The sequence below is a fragment of the Macaca nemestrina genome, chromosome 1 (genome assembly GCF_043159975.1).
Source record: "Macaca nemestrina isolate mMacNem1 chromosome 1, mMacNem.hap1, whole genome shotgun sequence".
Lineage (NCBI taxonomy): Eukaryota > Metazoa > Chordata > Mammalia > Primates > Cercopithecidae > Macaca > Macaca nemestrina.
In genome coordinates, this window is record NC_092125.1 from 176,866,248 (window position 1) to 176,887,220 (window position 20,973).

At 37.6% G+C, this 20,973-nt stretch overlaps 1 protein-coding gene across 9 annotated transcripts in view; it reads left to right on the forward strand.

Moving 5' to 3' along the window:
- FYB2 (FYN binding protein 2) overlaps positions 1-20,973 on the forward strand; it is a 99,170-nt gene that overhangs the window by 40,222 nt on the left and 37,975 nt on the right. For all 9 annotated transcript variants that reach the window (XR_011620398.1, XM_024797033.2, XM_011764357.3 and 6 more), the window contains 3 exons: positions 10,660-10,769; positions 17,960-17,994; positions 20,760-20,791. Coding sequence is in view for 8 of the 9 variants with exons in the window: in XM_024797033.2 (XP_024652801.2) it covers positions 10,660-10,769; positions 17,960-17,994; positions 20,760-20,791 (177 nt within the window). In the remaining variant the exon portion in view is untranslated. The remainder of the gene's footprint in view (positions 1-10,659; positions 10,770-17,959; positions 17,995-20,759; positions 20,792-20,973) is intronic.

The window sequence follows — 20,973 nt, forward strand, 5'->3', positions numbered from 1 at the left end:
ATGAGAACCCTGAGTTTAAGGACCTTGATTGTTATTTATTTTTATATTCTAGAACAGTACCTGACAGAGAGGGGGAGCTCAATGAGAAAAATTAATGATGTGACATCATCTACCTGTCTGAGTTCCCAGTGTTTCTGTATGAGCATCAGAGAAGGATATAAACAAAAAACCAGTTGCTAACTGGAAGCCTACAATGTACCAGATACTAGATGAGGCAATGGTTACTGAGCAGCAAGTGATATTCAATATCCTAGAGCAAGAGAGAAAAAATTAAACTAGTTTCAAAGAGTAATAAAGTAATTTCAAGACTATGACAGTGACTGAGAAGGGTATACAACAAGTATTGTGGTATACAGAAATAGGTGGGGAGGAGGGCTGTTTGGGAAAGCCAGCTGAAGAAGGGCCTTGCCAAAGGGGACAGAGGTTAGACCTGGTGGTTGAGAAAAAGTTGGTCATACAGAAAGCATTCCATGTAGCAGGAGCAGCCTTTGCCAAGTCTTCGAGGTAGTAGAGAGCATTGCATCCTTGTAAAATAGACAGGAGACCAGTGTGGTTGGAGAGTGATGAGTGAGGAAGAGAATGGTAGTACAGGACCTTGGAGACATGCAGAGGGATGAGGTCATAAAGGTGGGGAGTGTAGTGGTTCTTTTTAAAAAAATTATTAAAAACCATAGGACACCTCTGGAAAGTCTTAAGCAGGATTGTGACAAGGTCTGAATTATATTTTGAGAAGATCATCTTGGCTGCTGTGTGGAGAATAGACTATAGAAGGGCCATGGATAATGACAATCAGAATTTTAGGAGAAAAAATATGAATTTGCACAGAGGATGTTGGTGATAAGATCATTATAAGCAGACGAATCATGTGGACAAAAGCGAAGAGGCAGGAAACAGCCTCATGTGTTCAAGAACTATGGGTAATTTGACATGATTAGAGTGTGTAGTGGTAAGGTGTATATCGGGAAGAGGGCATACAGCATTTAATAGTTGTTCAATAAATGTTGGCTGAAGAACAGAATGGACTTAGACGGCACTCGGCTTAAGACTCAATCATATCCAGTCTATTTTTTTGATTTTCTGTTTGCCTGGGCATATCTCATTTCCCTGTCTAAATTATAAATTATTCAAAAGCAGAGAGATAGTCTAATATTTCTTTCTTACCAGCTGCATAATTAAAGTGTGTTTAAATTGAATGAATTAAAAATTAGAAGATTCATGGAGTATGTTACATGAAGTTAAGGGCATTGATTTGGGAGTCAGATAACCTTGGATTCACATTTTGAGCTCCACACACTAGCTGTGTGATCCTGGGAAAGTTATTTGATATCTCTGGGCCTTGTATTTTCTAATATGGGAAGTAGTGACATCAAATCCTTCCCCTTAGGGATGTTATGAGGATTGAGATAAATATCTCTAATTTAGCAAAGTGGAATTTCAATGTTGTAAGCTCTTAATAAATGGCAGAGATTTGTTGTTTGTTTGTAATAGCAGGGTTTGTCTGTATCAAAGTCGAATACTGTAGGTGGCAGAACAGGCAGTCGGGAGACCAGACTCCTAGTTAAAAACCTGCCACTAGTTCAGAGGGTGACCTCACTTCCCTCTCTGTAAAACAAATGGGGTTAGATATTATAGTGCACCTCAAAGAAGGCACTCTGAAATTTGAAACAAAGATATTGTAAAAATTTGACTTTAGTGATCAAAATGAGGGCTTGTGGTCATTTTGTTTCATGCTGCGGAAGTTGCCACTGGTTTATTAAGAATCTGCTTTATCAGATCTTGTTCCTAGATGAATGGGGAAAAAAAGTCTGCTTTAGTAGTTGTGTGACTTCCTAAAAACACTTAGAAGACAAAGTGCTTTTAGAAAGTCATTCCCAAATTCACCCTGATCCACTCGTTCCACCTTAACCTCAAATTACAGGTTAAATGGTAATATTTTTCATTTTATAGGTGATAATGTCAGGCACAGATAAGAAAAAGAACTTCACCATAACATTTTCCCCATGTAAATAACTAATCCATGAAAGAATTGATCTGTGAACTCTTGGGTCAGCCTAACAAAGGTTGGAAAAATATTGTCCAAAACCCACTCACAAGCTCCTTGACCTTCACCATCGTCTGGTGCTTCATTATTTTCATTGTCAGTTTTCCCTTGGTTCTAGAGTGACTTGCAGTACAGAGGAGAGAACCAATGGACTAGGAATCAGAAGGTCTGGTTTCCAGACCCACCTCTGCTTCTTAGCAGTGCTATCTTGGACAAGTTACTGAATATCTCCAAGCCTCAGTTTCCTCATCTGTAAAATGCCTCATACTGCTACTGAGAGGATTATATGAGATAACAAATATAAAATTAACATGAATATAGTTTGTCCAAAGAGTGAATAATAGCATGTAACTTAATGAATGAGAAATCTGAGAGCTTCTCGTTTATATCACTGGCAGACATACTTTTCTCCCATTATGTCTCTAGCTAATAATCTGGTCAGTCCTTTGGAGTCCGCCTTGCTGTATACTCTGATGACCTCTTTCTTTGATGACTTCCATTACAGTGCGATCTATTCGTGCTATGACTTTAACCGGTACATTCCCTGTGTAAGATGGTATACAGCATAATGGTTAAGACTTCAGATTCTAGATTCAAATATCTGGCTTCTTATCTCTGCTGCTAGCTACTCTGTGAGCTTGGATCATACTTCTGTTTCTTCATCTAATTGTGGAAAGAATAATAGTATGCATTTCATAAAGTAAAAGATTGATACATGTAATTGAAGCAGTGCTTGGCAGGTAATAATTATCAGCTGTTATTATTATTTACATGCCTTCCCATGCCTGCCTTATGAATGAGATCAATGGTTTGACAATGTAGCTTCAGAGTTAAGGCCAGAGGGGATGGCATATTTTGTAAGGTAATCAGCACTTTAATAACAGTTACTTGGTGATCATGGTTTTGTGTTCCTTTATAGAAATAACTGGGTTATATATACATGAATAGGAAAAAGAAATACCTAGTGCCCAGGGCTGAGAGAAGCTCTATTTGTTGTATGTTGTGTAGTAGAAGTCATAGTAGAATTGGTCAGTGGATTAGTTAGGGTTCTCTAGAAGGACAGGACTAATAGGATAGATGTATATATAAAGGATGTATATATAAAGGAGAGTTTATTAAGGATTATTGACTCACATGATCACAAGGTGAAGTCCCACAATGGGCCATCTGCAAGCTAAGGAGCTAGGAAATCAGTCCGAATTCTAAAACCTCGAAAGAATCCCTACTCTTTGAAGGCTGACAGTGCAGCCTTCAGTCTGTGGTTGAAGGTCTGAGAGCCCTGGCAAACCACTGGTTTAAGTCCAGGAGTCCAAAAGCTGAAGAACTTGGAGTCCAATGTTTGAGGACAGGAAGCATCCAGCACAGGAGAAAGACAGAGGCCAGAAGACTCAGGCAGTCTAGTCTTTCCATGTTTTTCTGCCTGCTTTTATTCTAGTTGCACTAGCAGCTGATTAGATTGTGCCCACCCAGATTGAGCGTGGGTCTGCCTCTCCCAGTGCATTGACTCAAATGTTAATCCCCTTTGGCAACACCCTCACAGATACACCCTGGAACAATACTTTGCATCCTTCAATCCAATCAAGTCGACACTCAATATTAACCATCACAGTAAGGTTATGGTACATGTGGTGGTAGGATTGTGTGTATGTATGTATACATGTATGTATATATATATGTCAACACATACACATGTAAATGAAAATATATATTACATAATAAGATGTATATGTATGCACACATATGTGTGCTGTAAAATGGTAGAAGCAGGAGAACTAGTGGTGGAGGTGGTGGTAGAATTTGAAGCACAAGTAGTGGAATAGTAAAAGGGAAAATAGTATAAAAGTGAAAGTGGAAGTAGTAGTAGCGGAAGCAGAAGTAGCAAACACTTTATGCCAAGCACTACACTAAGCATGGCATAAATTATATAATTTCATTCTCATATAAAGAGGATTAAAGGGTGAAGAGACTTAGGTCAAACCACCCACCCAAGGTCATAGCCTGGTAGAGCTGAGGTTCACTGCCACCTCTGTCTTTCTGAAACCTATGTTTCTCTGAATCATTCTGCTCTACTGATTCATTGATTGTTCATCTCTAAACGTTATCTAATATGTATACGAAACAAGTTTTAGTAGCTTATGAAGAAAATCCCTTCAAATTCATCATATATTTTTGTGAACCTGGCACAAATGAATTTTGAGATCCATTTTATTTAGCATGGATGTCACTTTTAAAAGTTTAATCACCAATCATTTCATTCAAGGGAAGGATTTCTTAGGGTGAAGGGCTATGAGTAGAGTATTCTTACTTAACGTATTTATTGGAAATAGAAATTGACCAGTTTGGGACTTTGGACAATTGAGAAATCAGATTGTGTCACACTCCCTTGTCACCAGAAACCTGTAGAATGTTACACAGAGCAAATGCTGACTAAGCTACTCCTGTTCATCCTGTCTCCAAAATGCATGTCCCATTTAAATAATAAGTGGAAGAAACTGTGTTTTCAACCTAACAAAATAATTATAGAAGTATGGCTAACAGGTTTTGCTGTTCAAGTCTCAATCTTTCTACTTAATGTAAGCTCTTCTTTAGATATTCTAGAACTTTCTTGCAATGAAACTTTTTGAGTCATCATCATGCAGTGTGGCACAGGAGAAGACAAGAAAGGAAATTCGCCTGTCAGGCATTTTCCACATTGTGATTCAGTTATTCCCACACTAAACCCTCACAGTGACTCTATGAGGAAATGAAGGCTCTGAGAACCCAAATGACTGCTCAAGACCACACAATGAGACGTGCATATAATGAATCTATGTACAGTGTCTAACACATGGTAAACCCTCAAGAAATAGTAGCTATTTAGTGTGATTAATAATCTTACTGTTTGACCAAGTGGACAGATGTTTGAATGAGGTGCATGAGCCACTTCTCTAGAGCATACAGCCTAATACAGAGGTTAACTAATTATTCTCCAAAGGACAATGAGGGATTCTGCGGGGGCCTTTCAGGGCTGTGGACCAGAGGCAGACATGGCAAGTGGAAACAACTGTGAGATGTCACTTGTCCATGCTTTAGCTAGAGAGATCTCATTTGTTTAAACATTTATTTTGAAGACAGGATTTCCAAGAGTTCAAACAAAATTAGAAATTTTCTGGTTTTGTAATCATCTTTAACACTTGTATTGCATTTAAGGAGCTGTTTTTGCTTCTTGACACAGATAATGTTGAAGATATCACTAAGAAATGTTAATGTTTTATAATGTAGTATACAAATAACTGGAGGTTTTCTGTAAGAAAGTAAGAAAAGTTAGAAACCTGATGCTATGCCACTAATAAAAAATTTTACAAGATGTAAACCTCAAAACTTACCATTTTAAAAATACAATATTTTTGTCCTCTAGTACACTAATATTACTAGCACACTTTTGTGGAATGCTTATGTGCAGAGGGCAAATATTTCATTCAATATCTACAGTACACCTTTAAAGTAGATTTTATTATAACTGTTTTATAAAGCAGGAAATGGAGGCTTAAGGGATTTACCCAGTACTTTATAACTAGAATGTAGGGGAGAGCTAGGATTCCAATTCAGATCTGTTTAACCCCACGTTCCAGATCTGTCTCATATTCTGTGCTGCCTCCCAGTAGTTTCTATAGTCCTGTAGACACATTTTTCATAAATGTGGAAATAAGTTGAAGCATAGATTTGAATCATAGAGTTATTTCTTCTCTCCAATCCAAGTTCTTTATATTGATCCACATTGTATAAAGTCAAGGTGGATCTCAGATCTAGTTTTAACGGACCACGGATAAAGGTAAAAGACATTCTCAGGTAGCAAAAAAAGGAGGTTAAAATACATCTGCAACCTTCTTTTTTCCTCTTAACAATAATCCCAGAACTGATTCTCTCTAAAGACAATTGATCCTAAAGATGCCTTTTTGGAAACTTTGGTAAAATTTTCTTTATAATTATCTGAAATGCGATATTTATGCATTTTTGACCAAAGTAGTCTAAGAAATTGATTGGACATCTTTCAATTTTTCCCCAAATTGTTTCTTATTAATAAAATTAATTTACCATAGACCAAATGAGATTGTTAGGCTATTGAAGCATGAGGTATATGGCATAGCCGATAATTTAAGAAAGTTTCTCGTTATTACTTTATGAAGAGGGAGGGGAAAAATATGAGAGGAGAAGTCACTTATGCATTGGAGTTCATAATTTTTCTTTTTCAGCAAAATGAACTATTACATTTTTAGAGTTATTACAGATAATATGCACAAAAGAAAACTAGAAAATATGCAAAATAGTCAAACAAAGGAGAGAAGACAATTGGGTGGAATGTGCTTTTGATTATAATAAATGAGGGAAAAAAAGAGAGAACTTCAACTTTTTCACTGTCTATGATAACTAAGTGAATACACATATAAATGAAAAACCAGGAAGACTATCAAAGGCTAAGACTTCATTTGTATTAAGGTGCAGAGATTATGTGTAATTTTTTCTCTTTGATACTATCCACTTTTGCTGTGATGTAGTTGTTATTTTCCATTTGCTCTAGATGCAGCTGAAGTCCCTTCAACTCTAACCTAACCTTTAACCCTAACCCTAACCCTAACTCTAGTCCCCTTCAACTGCATCTATAGCAAATGGAACTACCTCATACCAAATATGGACAGTACAGAGGAGAAAGAATTATGAATTCACTCCATAATTCCATTTCCCTTTCTCTCTTTGCAGAGGCAACTCCAATCATGAATTTGTGAGTGTATCCATTTAGTATATTCTTAGGTTTGAGCTATAAACTCATATATCTGTTAAGGATATAGTTTTTAAATTTTTGTATAAATGACACCTTATGTTATCCTTCTGCAACTTTTTTTTACAAAGCTGTGTTTTCATATTCTATCTATGTTGATGTATACGTCATTTGTTCATCATAATTACTGTATTGTATTTCATCATATGAACACATCCCAATTTGTTTATGCATTTTGTCACTAAGGGACATGCAGATTGTTGTAAATTTTTGCCATTTCAAATAATGCGTCAGTAATCATTCTCCTATATTTGTAGGTAAATATAAGCAAGTTTCTCAAAGCTATTTACTTAGAAGTAGAATTGCTAAACAATACTAAATAATCAAATTCAGTGTTACTAGATATTGAAAAATTATTCTCCAAAATGTGTTGTGACAATTCATACACTCAAAGCAGTTTAAAGAGTTCCTGTTTCTCCACATTCTTACCAAATAAGGTATTATTTTCAAACTGGGATTCTAGCTAATCTGATGAATGTGAACCAAATTTTCATTATCTCGATTTCCATTTCCCTGTTCACTATGAGGTTAGGAGTTTACGTTTATAAGCTATTCAGTTTAACTCTTCTGTGATGACTGGCATATACTTTCGTCCAGTTTTCTACGGGTTTGTCTTTTTCTTATTGCCAAAGTTCCTGACAGAATCTAAATATTGTTTGTTGCACTTTACTATTAAGTATGTTATTTGTGGAGGGTAACCTAGTAAAGAAAATTTATCTCCCTGGAATGCTTTTTGGCATATTAAAATAACTTTTTTCACTTTTATTGAAACAATGTGATTAATTACAATGATATATTTTCTGATATTAAGCCATCCTTGAAGTCTTGGAACAAATTTTAGTTATTCTTGAGTTATTTTTAATACTGATTAATTCATTTTTCAGTATTTAGTGAATTTGGGTTAAAATCTCTGAAGTGAGATTGCGCTATATTTTCTCTTATTCTTTGATCATTTCGTGGTCTTCATACCAAAATTGTATTATCTTCTTAAAATGAGTAGTGTAGCTTTTCCTCTTTTTCTATCCTCTAAAACAGTTCATTAAAACTTGTCTATAAAACTATTTGGTAGAGAACAAGAAGAGAGGTGAGTTAGGGTGGAGGTAGGTACAGGGAAGAGTGTACCTTTTATCAGTGTACTACTGATAAAAGTTCTTTAATGATTTATTGGCCTATTAGTTTTTGTGTTTCTTTCTCAGTTGGTATGGCAATTTTCTACTTCCCTATAAATTTGCTAATTTTCTCTAAATTTTTAGAGTTAGTGGTAGAGAGCTGATCATAACACTGTCTTAGATTTCTGAAAGCCTAAAACTATCTCTAGTTTTGTTTCCTTTCTTATCTCTAATTTGTGTCACTCGTGTGAATCCTTTCTCATTTTCTTCATCAGTCACACTAAAGTTGGTCTAATATTAATATACCTGCTTCAGTTTTCTTTGGTACTATTTGGTTTATATGTCTTTTTGATTTTTGACTTGTCTGCTCCTTTTTTTTTTTTTTTGAGACAAAGTCTCGCTCTGTCCTCCAGGCTGGAGTGCAGTGGCGCAAGCTTGGCTCACTGCAAGCTCTGCCTCCCGGGTTGACGCCATTCTCCTGCCTCAGTCTCTTGAGTGGCTGGGACTACAGGCACCCACCACCACGTCCGGCTAATTTTTTCTTTGTATTTTTTAGTAGAGATGGGGTTTCATGGTGTTAGGCAGGATGGTCTCCATCTCCTGATCTCATGATCCGCCCACCTCGGCCTCCCAAAGTGTTGGGATTACAGGCGTGAGCCACCATGCCCGGCCAATATATCAATTCAGATACATGTACTCAGATATATATCAATTCAGATACGTGTACTCAGATATATATCAATTCAGATACTCTTTATTTTAGTGGGATAGCTTAGTTCACGTGCATTTATTGTAATCCTTGACCTATTTGGACTTTTCCCAATTAAGATTTACTATGCAATTTCTATAATTGCATTTTTTCTTTCCTTCTTTTTTTAAAAAATTTAAGCTTTCTCATTGCATATTTCCCTTCTACCAGTTTAGAAGTTAAATATTCTATTTCTATTATTTTTAGTAGTTACAATTAAATTTTGACATCTATAATTTACAAAGTCTAATGTTAATCAACATCTCTATCCTTGTAAATAATGCAAAGACTTGAAAATAATTTTCATAACCCTCTTCCACTGTTTTCCATATTATTATGGAAAATAATAGTCTTAGCTATTATAATTTGAATATTGACTCCTTTTCATCATTCTCTTTCTTTTTTCTTCTTATAATCCTTAATATATGTATGTTGTACTTTCTCATTCTATCCTCCCTATCTCTTCTTATTAAATATTTTCTGTCTCTTTATCTCTCTATGCTACATTCTGGATAATGTCGTCATATCTAAATAATTCACCAATTCTAGGCCAGTGGCTCATGACTGTAATCCTAGTACTTTTGGGAGGCCAAGGCAGGTGGATCACTTGAGCCCAGGAGTTCGAAACCAGCCTGGGCAATATGGTGAGGCTTCCTTTCTACAAAAACACAAAAAAATTATCTGGGTGTGGTGGCACATACCTGTAGTCCCAGCTACTCAGGAGGCTGAGGGTGCAGATTGCTTGAGCCTGGGAGATTGAGGCCAGAGTGAGCTGAGATTGCGCCACTGCACTCCAGCCTGGGTGACAGGGTGAGACCCTGTCTCAACAAACGTATAATAATAATAGTAATAATAATAGTTCACCAATTCCTCCTGCTGTGGCATCTAGTCTACTTTTCAGCTTCTACACTAAATTTTTTATCTTAAGAACTATATTTTATGATCTCTATAACTCCTTTCTCCAAATCTATAGGACATTCATTTCCCTCAGTCTCTTGTTGTTACCTAATGGTTTTTATTCTTCACTTTATTTCTTTGAATACTAAAAACACATGTCTTTTAAATTAACGTTCATGTTATTCTATTATTTAGGTCCCTCATTAGTTATACCTTCTGACTATCTTACTGCAGCTCATCTCCTTGTATGATTTTCAGTTTTCACTATCAGCTTGTTCTGAGTGGGAATTTGTTTTCTTTGGAAACTACAGGTGCCATGGATTGTGGAAGCATCTTTACAGAATAATTTCAGATTTGCCTTTACAAGAGGGATTTGAATTTCAAGCATCAGTTTTGGCTTTGTGTCTCTGAAATGGACAGATGGTTTATTAAACCCCACCTCTGTATTTGGTGCTGGGTTTTCAAGTTTCTGATTTCTCACTGGTGACTCTTTCAGTTCCTGTGGCCATAGTCAGATAGCAAACTTCCAAGCTCATTCTCTGGGAGACTGGACAGATATGTTTAGTACTTGTTTTACAGACAGAACAGCATATTGTAACTCTGGATTTGATGCTGATAGCTCCATTTCAGCTTCCCATTCAGATGAGGCTTATGGTTCAGACTTACCTTCTGACTCAGACATTAAATCCCCAGCTGCCTAGTCATTAAGATTTCTCTTTATCTGGTCTCAATTTCCCTTTGTGTCCCTTGACTGCAGTTCTCACTTGCATCTTTAATTGTGAGTTTCCTCTGTATGTCTGGAACCTGGGGATTTTGCTTTATTGATTTCTTTGTGGACCGTATAATCTTTATACAGGTCTTTGCATTGCTATATTTCATCTAGAATTCTTATGCATTTGGAGTAGGGGTGGTGTGCCTCCCATATATGCTTAGGTCACTATATCGGCCAGACATACTTATATTATTTCTGTAATGAGGAAAAAATACAAAAAGCTTTCAAAATGTGTTTTTAAAAATGTTACATTTTAAGTAACCTTTTTTTCTCCAGGCTTTTCAATGCAGAATTTGAAGAACCACATAATTATGAGGCAACAATTTCATATCTGAGACACTCTGGCAACTCCATTAACCTGTGCACTGCAAAAGAAATTGCTGATCGTAAGTCTGCTAAGCCAATTAATAGTGTAACCCCGTGTGGAATGAAAATGTGTCAAAAATGATATTTTCCCTTTAGCTAACTGTAAGTTTAAAAATGCACAGCCATCCTGCACTACCATCTTATTTCTTTTTCTTTTTTTTCTGTGTCTGGTCTCTTAAAAATATAAATAAATCCAGCTGGGCATCAATGCTATCTCACAATAGCTGTTGCTGCCTTCCCAGCCTCTTCTTTTCTCCCCTTTACCAATCGACTCAGTTGCTTTGCCTTTTGTAGATATGAGGGAGGGAAAATCAAGATATGACGATTCATTTTTCTTCCTTCTCTTCCTATAGAAACTTCATCTCTTTTCTCCTGGTGTCTTTCTTGAAGTTCCCTGGTTACTTGGTGTGTGGAGAACGAGATAACAGACCATAAGAGTTAGGCCCCTGTGTTCAGTCTGAATAGGATCAGGGGATTTATTTAATGGATCTGACCACTGGCTCAGAGCTAAGTCTTCCTGCCTCTGGCATTGCTGACAATGCTCGGGACTTTTCTTGTGAGTTAAGAGACCTTCTCAGGTAAAAAGATGAGGGAGCAGAGATTCATAGCATTTCTACAAGTTGCAACATCTTTGTTTGCCTATAGTATCAGCCAGTTCTCTGTAAAAGCATACATTTTAGTGCTGGAATAAACACTGGTATTTAGTGAGCTTGTACTATAGGATACTGTAGTTCCATGTTAGGCTCCCTGTGTACAGCCCTGCTGATAGAGTGGTTTGATCAACCCTAATGTTTGATACAGGAAACTGAACATCGGAAAGATTGAGTTGCACGAGGTCATAAATATACCATGGAATAGGGTTATAATGTGAAACAGGCTCAGGCTACCTCTAAAGTCTATGCTTTTCCACAAGTTTATGCTACTTCTTATTCAAGGAAGTTTGGCTTCCCTGGAAGCAGGGCTAAAAAGAGATCATCCGGTACAACTTCTTCATTGTATGGACCAGAACCCCAAGGTTCTGGGAAAGGAAGTCATTTTCCTGGGAATACATACTTAGAAAGTTCATGTGGTAAGGATCAGGACCTATTGAAATTCCCCTCTTCTCCCTCAAGAAATAAGGGGTTGGAGAACTATTAGAAAAACTGCCTCTCTTTTAGACTGGGCAGTCTAAGTTCTCCTAAATGGCTTGTAAAATACTAGCCATAGGAAGAGCAAGTCTTGACCCCGCCCAGCACTCCCAAAAGGCAGTGCTGCCCCATACTCAGAGTATATGGGCCCCTTCTTTAGAGCAGGGCTTCTCAGATTCTAGCGTTCATACAAGTCGCACAGGGATCTTGTTAAAATGTAGATTCTGGTTCAGCAGCTCCTCCAGTGTGGGATCTGAGATTCTGTATTTCTAACAAGTTCCTTGGTGATACCAATGCTGCTGGCCTATAGACCACACTTTGAAAACAAAATCTGTGGGCGCCATTTGGGCCACATTCCAACTATGTGCCCTTCTACAAGGCTAAGAATTCACAGAGCCAACGGGATGCTCCAATCAGAACCTGCTCCTTCTCTCTCTGGACCATGTGACACCCCTAGAACCCACCCCCGTGCAAGTAGCTCATTTCAAGTGAAGTGGACCTCTGTTTCTGGGAAGATGGAACAGATGTACTTTTTTGCTAATGCTCCTGCAAAGTACAGCTAAAAGCCCCAGGCATTATGTATGTAAAACAAACATAAGAAGACTAGATGACTCTGAAAGGTAGAGAGAAGGAGGTAGACCAGTTAGGGACATCAGGCCCCAAGGAAGGATAAGGTGGTGAGTTCCCTGATTTTCTTCTTGCCTCGTATGTGTCAGTTTTGGAGGTAAAAAAGTTAGCAACCCAGAAACACCAGTGGGCACAACAGCTTCAGCTGAAGCCTTCTCTTTCTAGCCAAATGACCAGGAAAAGGGCAACTTAGAAAACAGAAAACCTCTAGACAATAGCTGGTCTACTCCAGCCAAACATCATAGAAAAAAATGGGGCCCACCACCAACAGCAATGCTGAATGGGGGGCCTGGACATCTACCCTCAGCAGGCTGCAATGATGCACCCAACTCCTCCACTGGAGTGATGTCAGAGAAGGCCAGGTAGGGAGCTGGGATTTCCACCCCTGCCAGGTGGTAATAAAATTCCACTTAGTGTCCATAAAGATTATGTGGGGAACTTTGACTTTCACTCTCCTTCCAGAAGTAACAAGATGTCCTTCTCTCTACCTCAAAGGATGGTGTCAGGGGAGAGCTAGTAGAAGGGATCTTCATAACCACCCAGCAGTAAAAAGGCCACCCTCTCCTTATTGCTGTTGGCGAAGGTCATACGGGAAGCAATAACAGGGCACTCTACTCTTTCCAGCTAAGATGTTATCAGCAGAAGCCTGCTGGAGAGCCAAACTCCTTCCTACTCCTGCCCAGCAGTGATGAGGTGCTCTCTTCTCACTTAGGTATTATTATAAACTGATTTCTTGTTACTCTCTAAAATGTTGGAAACCTACCCCCTAATGCAATGGTATTTAGGAGGTGAGCTCTTTCGGAGGTAGTTAGTATTACATGAGGTCATGAGGGTGGAGCCCTCACGAATGGGATTAGTGTCTTTACAAGCATCCCAAAAGAAATTGCTTTTTTCTTCTCCTTATGAGGGCACAGCAAGAAGACGGCTCTCTATGAACCAGGCAGCAGGCCTTCACCAGAATTGAATCTGTTGTCACTTTGATCTCGGAACTTCCCACTCCAGAACTATGAGGAATAAATTTCTGTTATTTATTAGCCATGCAATTTATGGTATTTTGTTATGGCAGCTGAATCTGAAAAAAAAAAAATGCCTGCCAAAATTGAGATGACTGAAATACTAGAATTTTCTGACTAAGACTTTAAAGCAGCTTTTATAAAATTTTCCAATGCATAGTTATGGACATGCTTGAAATAAATGAAGCAAAGTCTTATCAAAGAAATAAAATGTCTTTATAGAGAAATAGAAATGTAAAAAAAATGACAATGTTAGAACTGAAAAATAAAAAGGTCAGTGGATGTGCTCAACAGCTCAACAGCAGAATGGAGGGACAAAGAGTCAATGACTTAAAAATAAACAATAGTAACTACCGAATCTGAACAAGGAGAAAATAGACTGAAAAAGAAATGAAAAGAGCTTCAAAAAACTTGTGAGACTATAACAAAATATTTAACATTCATGTCATTAGACTTCTGGAAAGAGAAGAGAAGGAGTGCATGACTGAAGAAGTACTTGGAGAAATAGTGACTGAAAACTCCCCCAATTTGGCAAAAGATATAATATGGGTCAGGAGCGGTGGCTCACACCTGTCATCCCAACACTCTGGAAGGCTGAGGCAAGTGGATCACCTAAGGTCAGGAGTTCAAGACCAACCTGGCCAACATGGTGAAACCTCATCTCTACTAAAAATACAAAAAATTAGCTGGGTGTGGCAGTGGACATCTGTAATTTCAGCTACTCAGGAGGCTGAGGCAGGAGAACCTCTTGAACCCAGGAGGTGGAGGTGGCAGTGAGCCGAGATCGTGCCATTGCACTCCATCCTGGGCAATAAGAGCAAAACTCCATCTAAAATAATAATAATAATAATAATAATAATAATAATAATAATATGACAACAGATTCAAGAAACCAAGCAAATCTAAAACAAATGCAATCTCACGAAGAATCATAATCAAACTTCTTAAAGACAGAGAAAAATTCTTGAAAGCAAGTAGCAGGAAGGAAACAATAAGGATGAGATTAGAAGTAAATGAAATGAAATGAAAACAAAAAACAATAGAGAAAATCAATGGAAACAAAAATGTGTTCTTTGAAAAAACAATCAGTAAAATTGACAAACTTCTAGCAAAGTTGAAAAAATTGATAAACTTCTAGCAAGGCTGAAAAAGAAACAGAAAGAAGATATAATATTAAGAATGAAACAGGGATATCATTATAGACCCTGTAGATATCAAAACAATAATAAGGGAATATTATGAACAACTCTCCACATATAAACTTAACAACTTAGATTAAAAAAAAGGAACAATTCCTCAAAAAGCACAAATTACCACAACTCACCCAAAATAATTTGAATATCCCTGTAACTCTTAAGAAAACTGAATGCATAGTTTAAAAACTCCCCCAAAATGAACTCTAAGTCAGGTGATTTCACTGAAAAATTCTATTAGGCATTTAAAGATAAATTAATACCAGTTTTATACAATCTTTCCCAAAAATGGAGGAGAAAACACATTTTGTTTTTTTAAAGTTAGTATTACCATGATCTCAAAACCAGACAAAATCAGTACAAAAGAAGAAAACTTCAGATCAATATCCTTAATTAGTATGGTCATGAAAATCCTCGACAAAATATTAGCAAATAGAATTCAGCAACATAGAAAATTAATTATTCTTCATGATCAAGTGTGGTTTATTCTTCATTTGGTAATGGTATATAAGAGTGCAGAGATGCAAAGCTGGTTCAGTATTCAAAAATCAACAAAATCACCATGTTGGCAGGATAAAGAAGAAAAATCAGACAATCTGTGCAGAAAATAATTTAACAAAATTCAACACCCATTTATGATTTTAAAAAACTGTCATAAAAATAGGAATAGATGGGGACTCTATTGTCTTCCTCAACTTGATAAAGAACATTTACAGGAAGCCTATAGCTAATCATGATTCTTAATGGTGAAACACTGATTGCTTTACCCCTACTACCGGTAACAAGGCAAGAATGTCTGCTGTTACCATTGCTATTGGGACTTTTCCAAGGTCATACAGATAGGATGAGGAGAAGGAACAAAAGGTCTCCAAGACATGACCATGTGTTATGACCCTAGCAGTTGGAGGGCTGCTGAGAACCATCTTCAGATATTAGTCCTTTCTCTGCCCCCACAATAAAACTAGTCAGTGGAGAGAGGGTTACGTATTTCTGTGCCAAAAGTAAGCGAGGACTCCCATGCTGTAGATCACACGCTCTTGTCATAATTCTTAGTCCGTTCCTGACTCTTTGGGATGTCGCCCTTTATCCTCTATACTCCTAACTTGGAATATATGTTGGAATTCCTACCTAAGTTTGGATAGCTTAGCTTACCATGAAAGAACCTCCACTTTGTTAAACAGCAGTAACGACATTTTGAACACATTATTAATTGAATGTGTATTATCTTTGTTTACTAGCCATGGCAAATAAGGCTTCTCCAGGCTTTGGTTTCATCATTTCTAAGACAGAAGAAGTAATAATATCCATCCCAAGGTGGTTAGGAGAAGCAAAGAGCTCATGATTTGTTTTTGAAAAGCATAGACAAGTAAATAAATTGGAGTAGAAAGAAGGAGATTATTATCCTTAAAATTGGAAAGCAAATTCATATCAGGAATGGATATTGGGCAAACTGTATCACAAACAGGTATTTTTAAAGTATTAAGTGTAAAATTACCTAATTTAAAGTATTATATGTACAATTACTCAAGTTGAAATACATATTATTAATTAATCATGTAGAATTTTAGGTCTGTGTCAACAATTGTATGCTGATAGTCCCTAAAGAAAACCTAGCATTTCATTGATTTTATCAGTAGATTATATGTTTAGAATAATAAAAGCTTGGAAATGCAACATGTTGTTTGGTCAGTTTTCTAAAGCTTCAAGACTTTAGCAGCAAGAAAGAGAAAAGCAGAGGGAGAAGTCCTACTTTTATGCACATATGTTTACTAACAGTAGGGAGAAAACTTTTATAAATAACTTTTAAGCAAAGAAAAACCAAACAAGCAATTTTATCAAAAAATTTGCCATTTTCTATACAATATCCAGTGTTCTGCTAGGTATATTAAATTTCTTTTCTTTTTCTTTTTCTTTTTTTTTTTTTTTTTGTGATGGAGTCTCACTCTGTTGCCCAGGCTGGAATACAGTGGCATGATCTTGGTTCACTGCAACCTCTGCCTGCCGGGTTAAAGCGATTCTCCTGCCTCAGCCTCCCGAGTAACTGGGATTATAGGCCTGCCACTGTGCCTGACTAATTTTTGTATTTTCAGTAGAGATGGTGTTTCACTATCTTGGCCAGGCTGGTGTTGAACTCCTGACCTTGTAATCCACCTGCCTCAGCCTCCCAAAGTGCTGAGATTACAGGCATGAGCCACCTCACCTGGCCAAATTTCTTACATTATTTCCTTGAATCTCCCCATTAACTCTGTAAGGCAGGTACCAATTGGTCCATTTTTATAGATGAGCAAGCTGAGGCTCAAAGAAATGAAGTAATTTGTTTGAAATACCCTATGTAGGAGTGGCAGAACTGTGTTTGAACTGAAATTCTTATCACTACTTGTATATATTAATACAGTCTTGTGCTATACAATGTTTCAGTTAACAATGAATTGCGTATCCAGCAGTGGTCCCATAAGATGATAATACTGTATTTTTACTGTACCTTTTCTATGTTTAGATACACAACTATTTATAATTGTGTTACAATTGCCTACAGTATTCAGTACAGTAACATCCTATGCAGGTTTGTTGCCTGGGAGCAATAGGCCATACCCTATATCCTAGGAAGATAGCAGGCTATATCATCTAGGTTTGTGTAAATATGTTCTATGATATTCACATGATGATGAAATCACCTAAGGATGCATTTCTCAGAACAGATCCCCACTGTTAAGTGATGCATGACTGTAATTAAGATTGGCATCATGTCATTAAATAAAATCCACATAACTATTGGAAAAATCAAAAGGTGGGTCAGCCTTAGTTGATGTGTTTTCAAACTGTATTTAAGGAAATGAAAAAGGCTGTGGAACAGAGCACTTTGGGGCAAGATAGAGAATTAATTTTGTTGAAGTGGGATTTAGGCTTTTTCCTTTCCCTTTCCTTTCACGTTTGCCTTCTGAGCTGCCACTAAATTTTAGTGCTTTCTTCTAAGCATGGAGTATGTATCTGTTTGCCAAAACAGGAAACTGAAATGGTTTCACATGCTTCATCGACTGTAAATTCCATTCTGGAAATCCCCACAGAAATTAAAACCATGATCACTGATCCCATAATTTCCCAAACTTTGTAGACAGAGCTTTATACAGTCTGATGTTCTTAAAGGTGAGAAAACCGAACTCTGGAATCTTTCATAACTACTTTAATCCTGGATACTATAAGAAATGGATGGATGAACTGCCTTGAAATAATTTTTTTATGTTTATTTTAGCAACATATGAAGTTGGAATTGAAGAACTCCAAAAGGTATTGTTTCTCCTTACCAACATTATAACTAAAAGTAAAATAAGCATGCAAGGTTGATTCTAAAGTAGTATCTTTTAGAGGGAAGGAATGTCTTTGTTTTCACTTTTACTCCTATTTCTGAGGTTTTTCCAGACTTCAGCTTCTAAGAGTCTGCACTTTGAGCCCTGTTACTGTCAGAGACAAAAATGTGGGATAGGATGGGAGGACATGGTCCCAATTCATCCATAGCCCTTTTCTGTGGTGGGCAGTGACAACTAGCTTTTAATAACTGTGACTTCCAGCGAGAAGAGTTCTGAGTTCTATGGCACAATCCAGGTTTGTATATCCTGGCTTTCAGATATGCTTTCTGGGCTCCTGCTAGACTTGGTGCCAGGTGCCACCTGGAGGCAGCATAGCAACCTGAGTAGGGCCCAGGCAGAATCACTACTGGCCTCAATCCCAACTCCTGGCTATGTGATGTTGAATGTCCATTTCCTCACCTGCAAAATGGGAATAAAGCACTCACATCTGAGGTCCTTGTGAGAATGAAAATAAGATAAATGAAGGTAAACAGCTTATTAGTAAGTGCTTGAAACAGAACATTTCACCTCTCTGAGACTCAGATGTGTCCTCTATAAAATGGTGAATTCTTGGCCAGGCATAGTGGCTCATGCCTATAAGCCTAGCACTTTGGGAGGCAAAGACAGACAGATCACTTGAGCCCAGGAGTTCAAGACCAGCCTGGGCAACATGGTGAAACACTGTCCCTACAAAAAAAAAATACAAAAATTAGCCAGGCGTGGTGGTATATGCCTGTAGTCCCAGCTACTTGGGAGACGGAGGCAGGAGGACCGTTTGAGCCCAGGAGGTGGAGGTTGCAGTGAGCCGATACTGTACCACTATACTTTAACCTGGGCAGTAGACAGACTGAGACCTTGTATCAAGAAAGAAAGAAAGAAAGAGAGAAAGAGAGAAAGAGAGAGAGAGAAAGAGAGAGAGAGAGAGAGAAAGAGAGAAGGGAAGGAAGGGAAGGAAGGGAAGGAAGGGAAAGGAGGGAAGGGAGGGAAGGGAGGGAAGGAAGGAAAGGGAAGAAGGAAAGAAAAGGTATATTTTCCGTGAGGACAGGAAGCATATGTCTTGTGGTTACTGTATCTGCAGTAGTAGATGCTCAGTAAATAAAGGGACCAATACTTGTTTCACTGAATGTCTGGGAGAAGTAAGGCAAACACAGTATGTAAGCACTGTGTAAGCTCATAGAAGGCCCTTACCTAGTGTTTTAATAGGATCAGTTAAGTTTCTACTCTTTTCTTACTGGGTACATTTAGTCTAGATCCTTCATCTCTCTGTTTCAGTTTTCTTGTGCTTGCTGGTAAGGATTATTCATTTGTGGATACACTTCGTCACTAGAAAAATATGAATGATTATTATTTCTATCAATGGGAGTAGAAATAGCCTATTAAAATGCTTCATGTGCCTGGCAACACCAACAAATAATGAACTATTCTACACAAGTGAACTCGCCAAGTAAACGAATTTTATCCCATTTTATCCCAATTTTATGTTTTAAGTAAAACATAAAATTATGTTTAATTTTTAAATCTTTTAACTCTCATACATGTTTTGTGTTTATATCTGTATTTTTAAGCTCAGTGAGTGGAATCTGATCTCTTCCTTTCTTAATGACTTGGAGTATTCTTGACTATAAGGGACTGAGTCGACATAGTTTATGCTCTTCTTTTGAGATGCTCTTGAGCCTTTGCAGAACTAGTTCCCTTCACACCAAACTACCACAAGTCAGTTTTCTGAATTCTTTTACCTTTTTTTTTCTACTGTCAATATTTTTGTGTCTAGCAATGAGTTTTTCATCTGGTCAAACATGTACCAAGTCCCTCTAGTGTGATAGCACTTGTGCATAGACAGTAGCGCTTAACCCTCATAGTTACCCTGTGAGATGATATCATTGCTCCCATATTACAGATGACAACATTAAGGCTCAGAGAAGTTTAGTAAGCTGTAAATCATGTAACAAAGATATAAAAACAAGACCTGTCTGACTTGTCATTCTACCAGTGCTGCATCTAATTTGTTGGAATTATGTGTAAAATAAGGACCAATAGTCTCTGAATAATGGTCTGCAAGGCTGCCCTCAAAGGAGAGCATAATGAGCTAGGATACCTGGATTTTGTGATGGCATTTTAGACGCTTAGATATATTCTCTTCTTTTCAGCGTTCTTAGACAGATTCCAAATAATGAATGGGACCAGATCTATAACCACTGAATAAATGAGGGGCTACATTGTGATCATTGGGGCATAATTTTAATGGAGCCAAACATAGATCCTGCAAGATTTGAGCGGTGATCACAGGGCACGTGATCAGTGAGTAAGGGAAAAATTCCAGCATTACTTGTGCACTTGTGAATGCCAATTTACCCACTAAAATATTGCTTAAATCCCACAAATTCATATTTTATCATGGGATTTAGAAGTTATTTATGTTTCAGATGCATTTCTGGAAAGGCGTACAGACAACAATTTTTCTGAGTCACATCATACATTCCTTTGGGCATGCCCTGTAACGTCAGAAATGCTTGTTTTCATTTCTGATTGATCTTCAGCCCCACTGCAACAGTTCCTGGGACTTTCTGTGGTCAGTGTCTGCCTTTGCTCTCTACTGAGGCTTCATCCCCCTCACCTTTTGGTGTAGTCTCTAATGATCTGTAACCAAATAACAGAGCCTGATTCGGGTTGATTTATGAAAATAACCACTTTCCTCTTTACTTTCAGTCTTGGAAGAATTTTCCCTATCCAGAACCTAGGTGAGTTTTATCTTCAAACAGAAAAGCATCTGTCCAACTACTGACTTTCTGATGACTGAACTAGTTTTCCTCTATGGGCCAGCTATGTTTCCAAACTGAACTAGCCTGGTTCAGTTTCCCCAGCACCTTGCAAGGTACCTAGTACAGAGGAAGTGATCGGTGATCCTGCCTCGCCTCCTGCT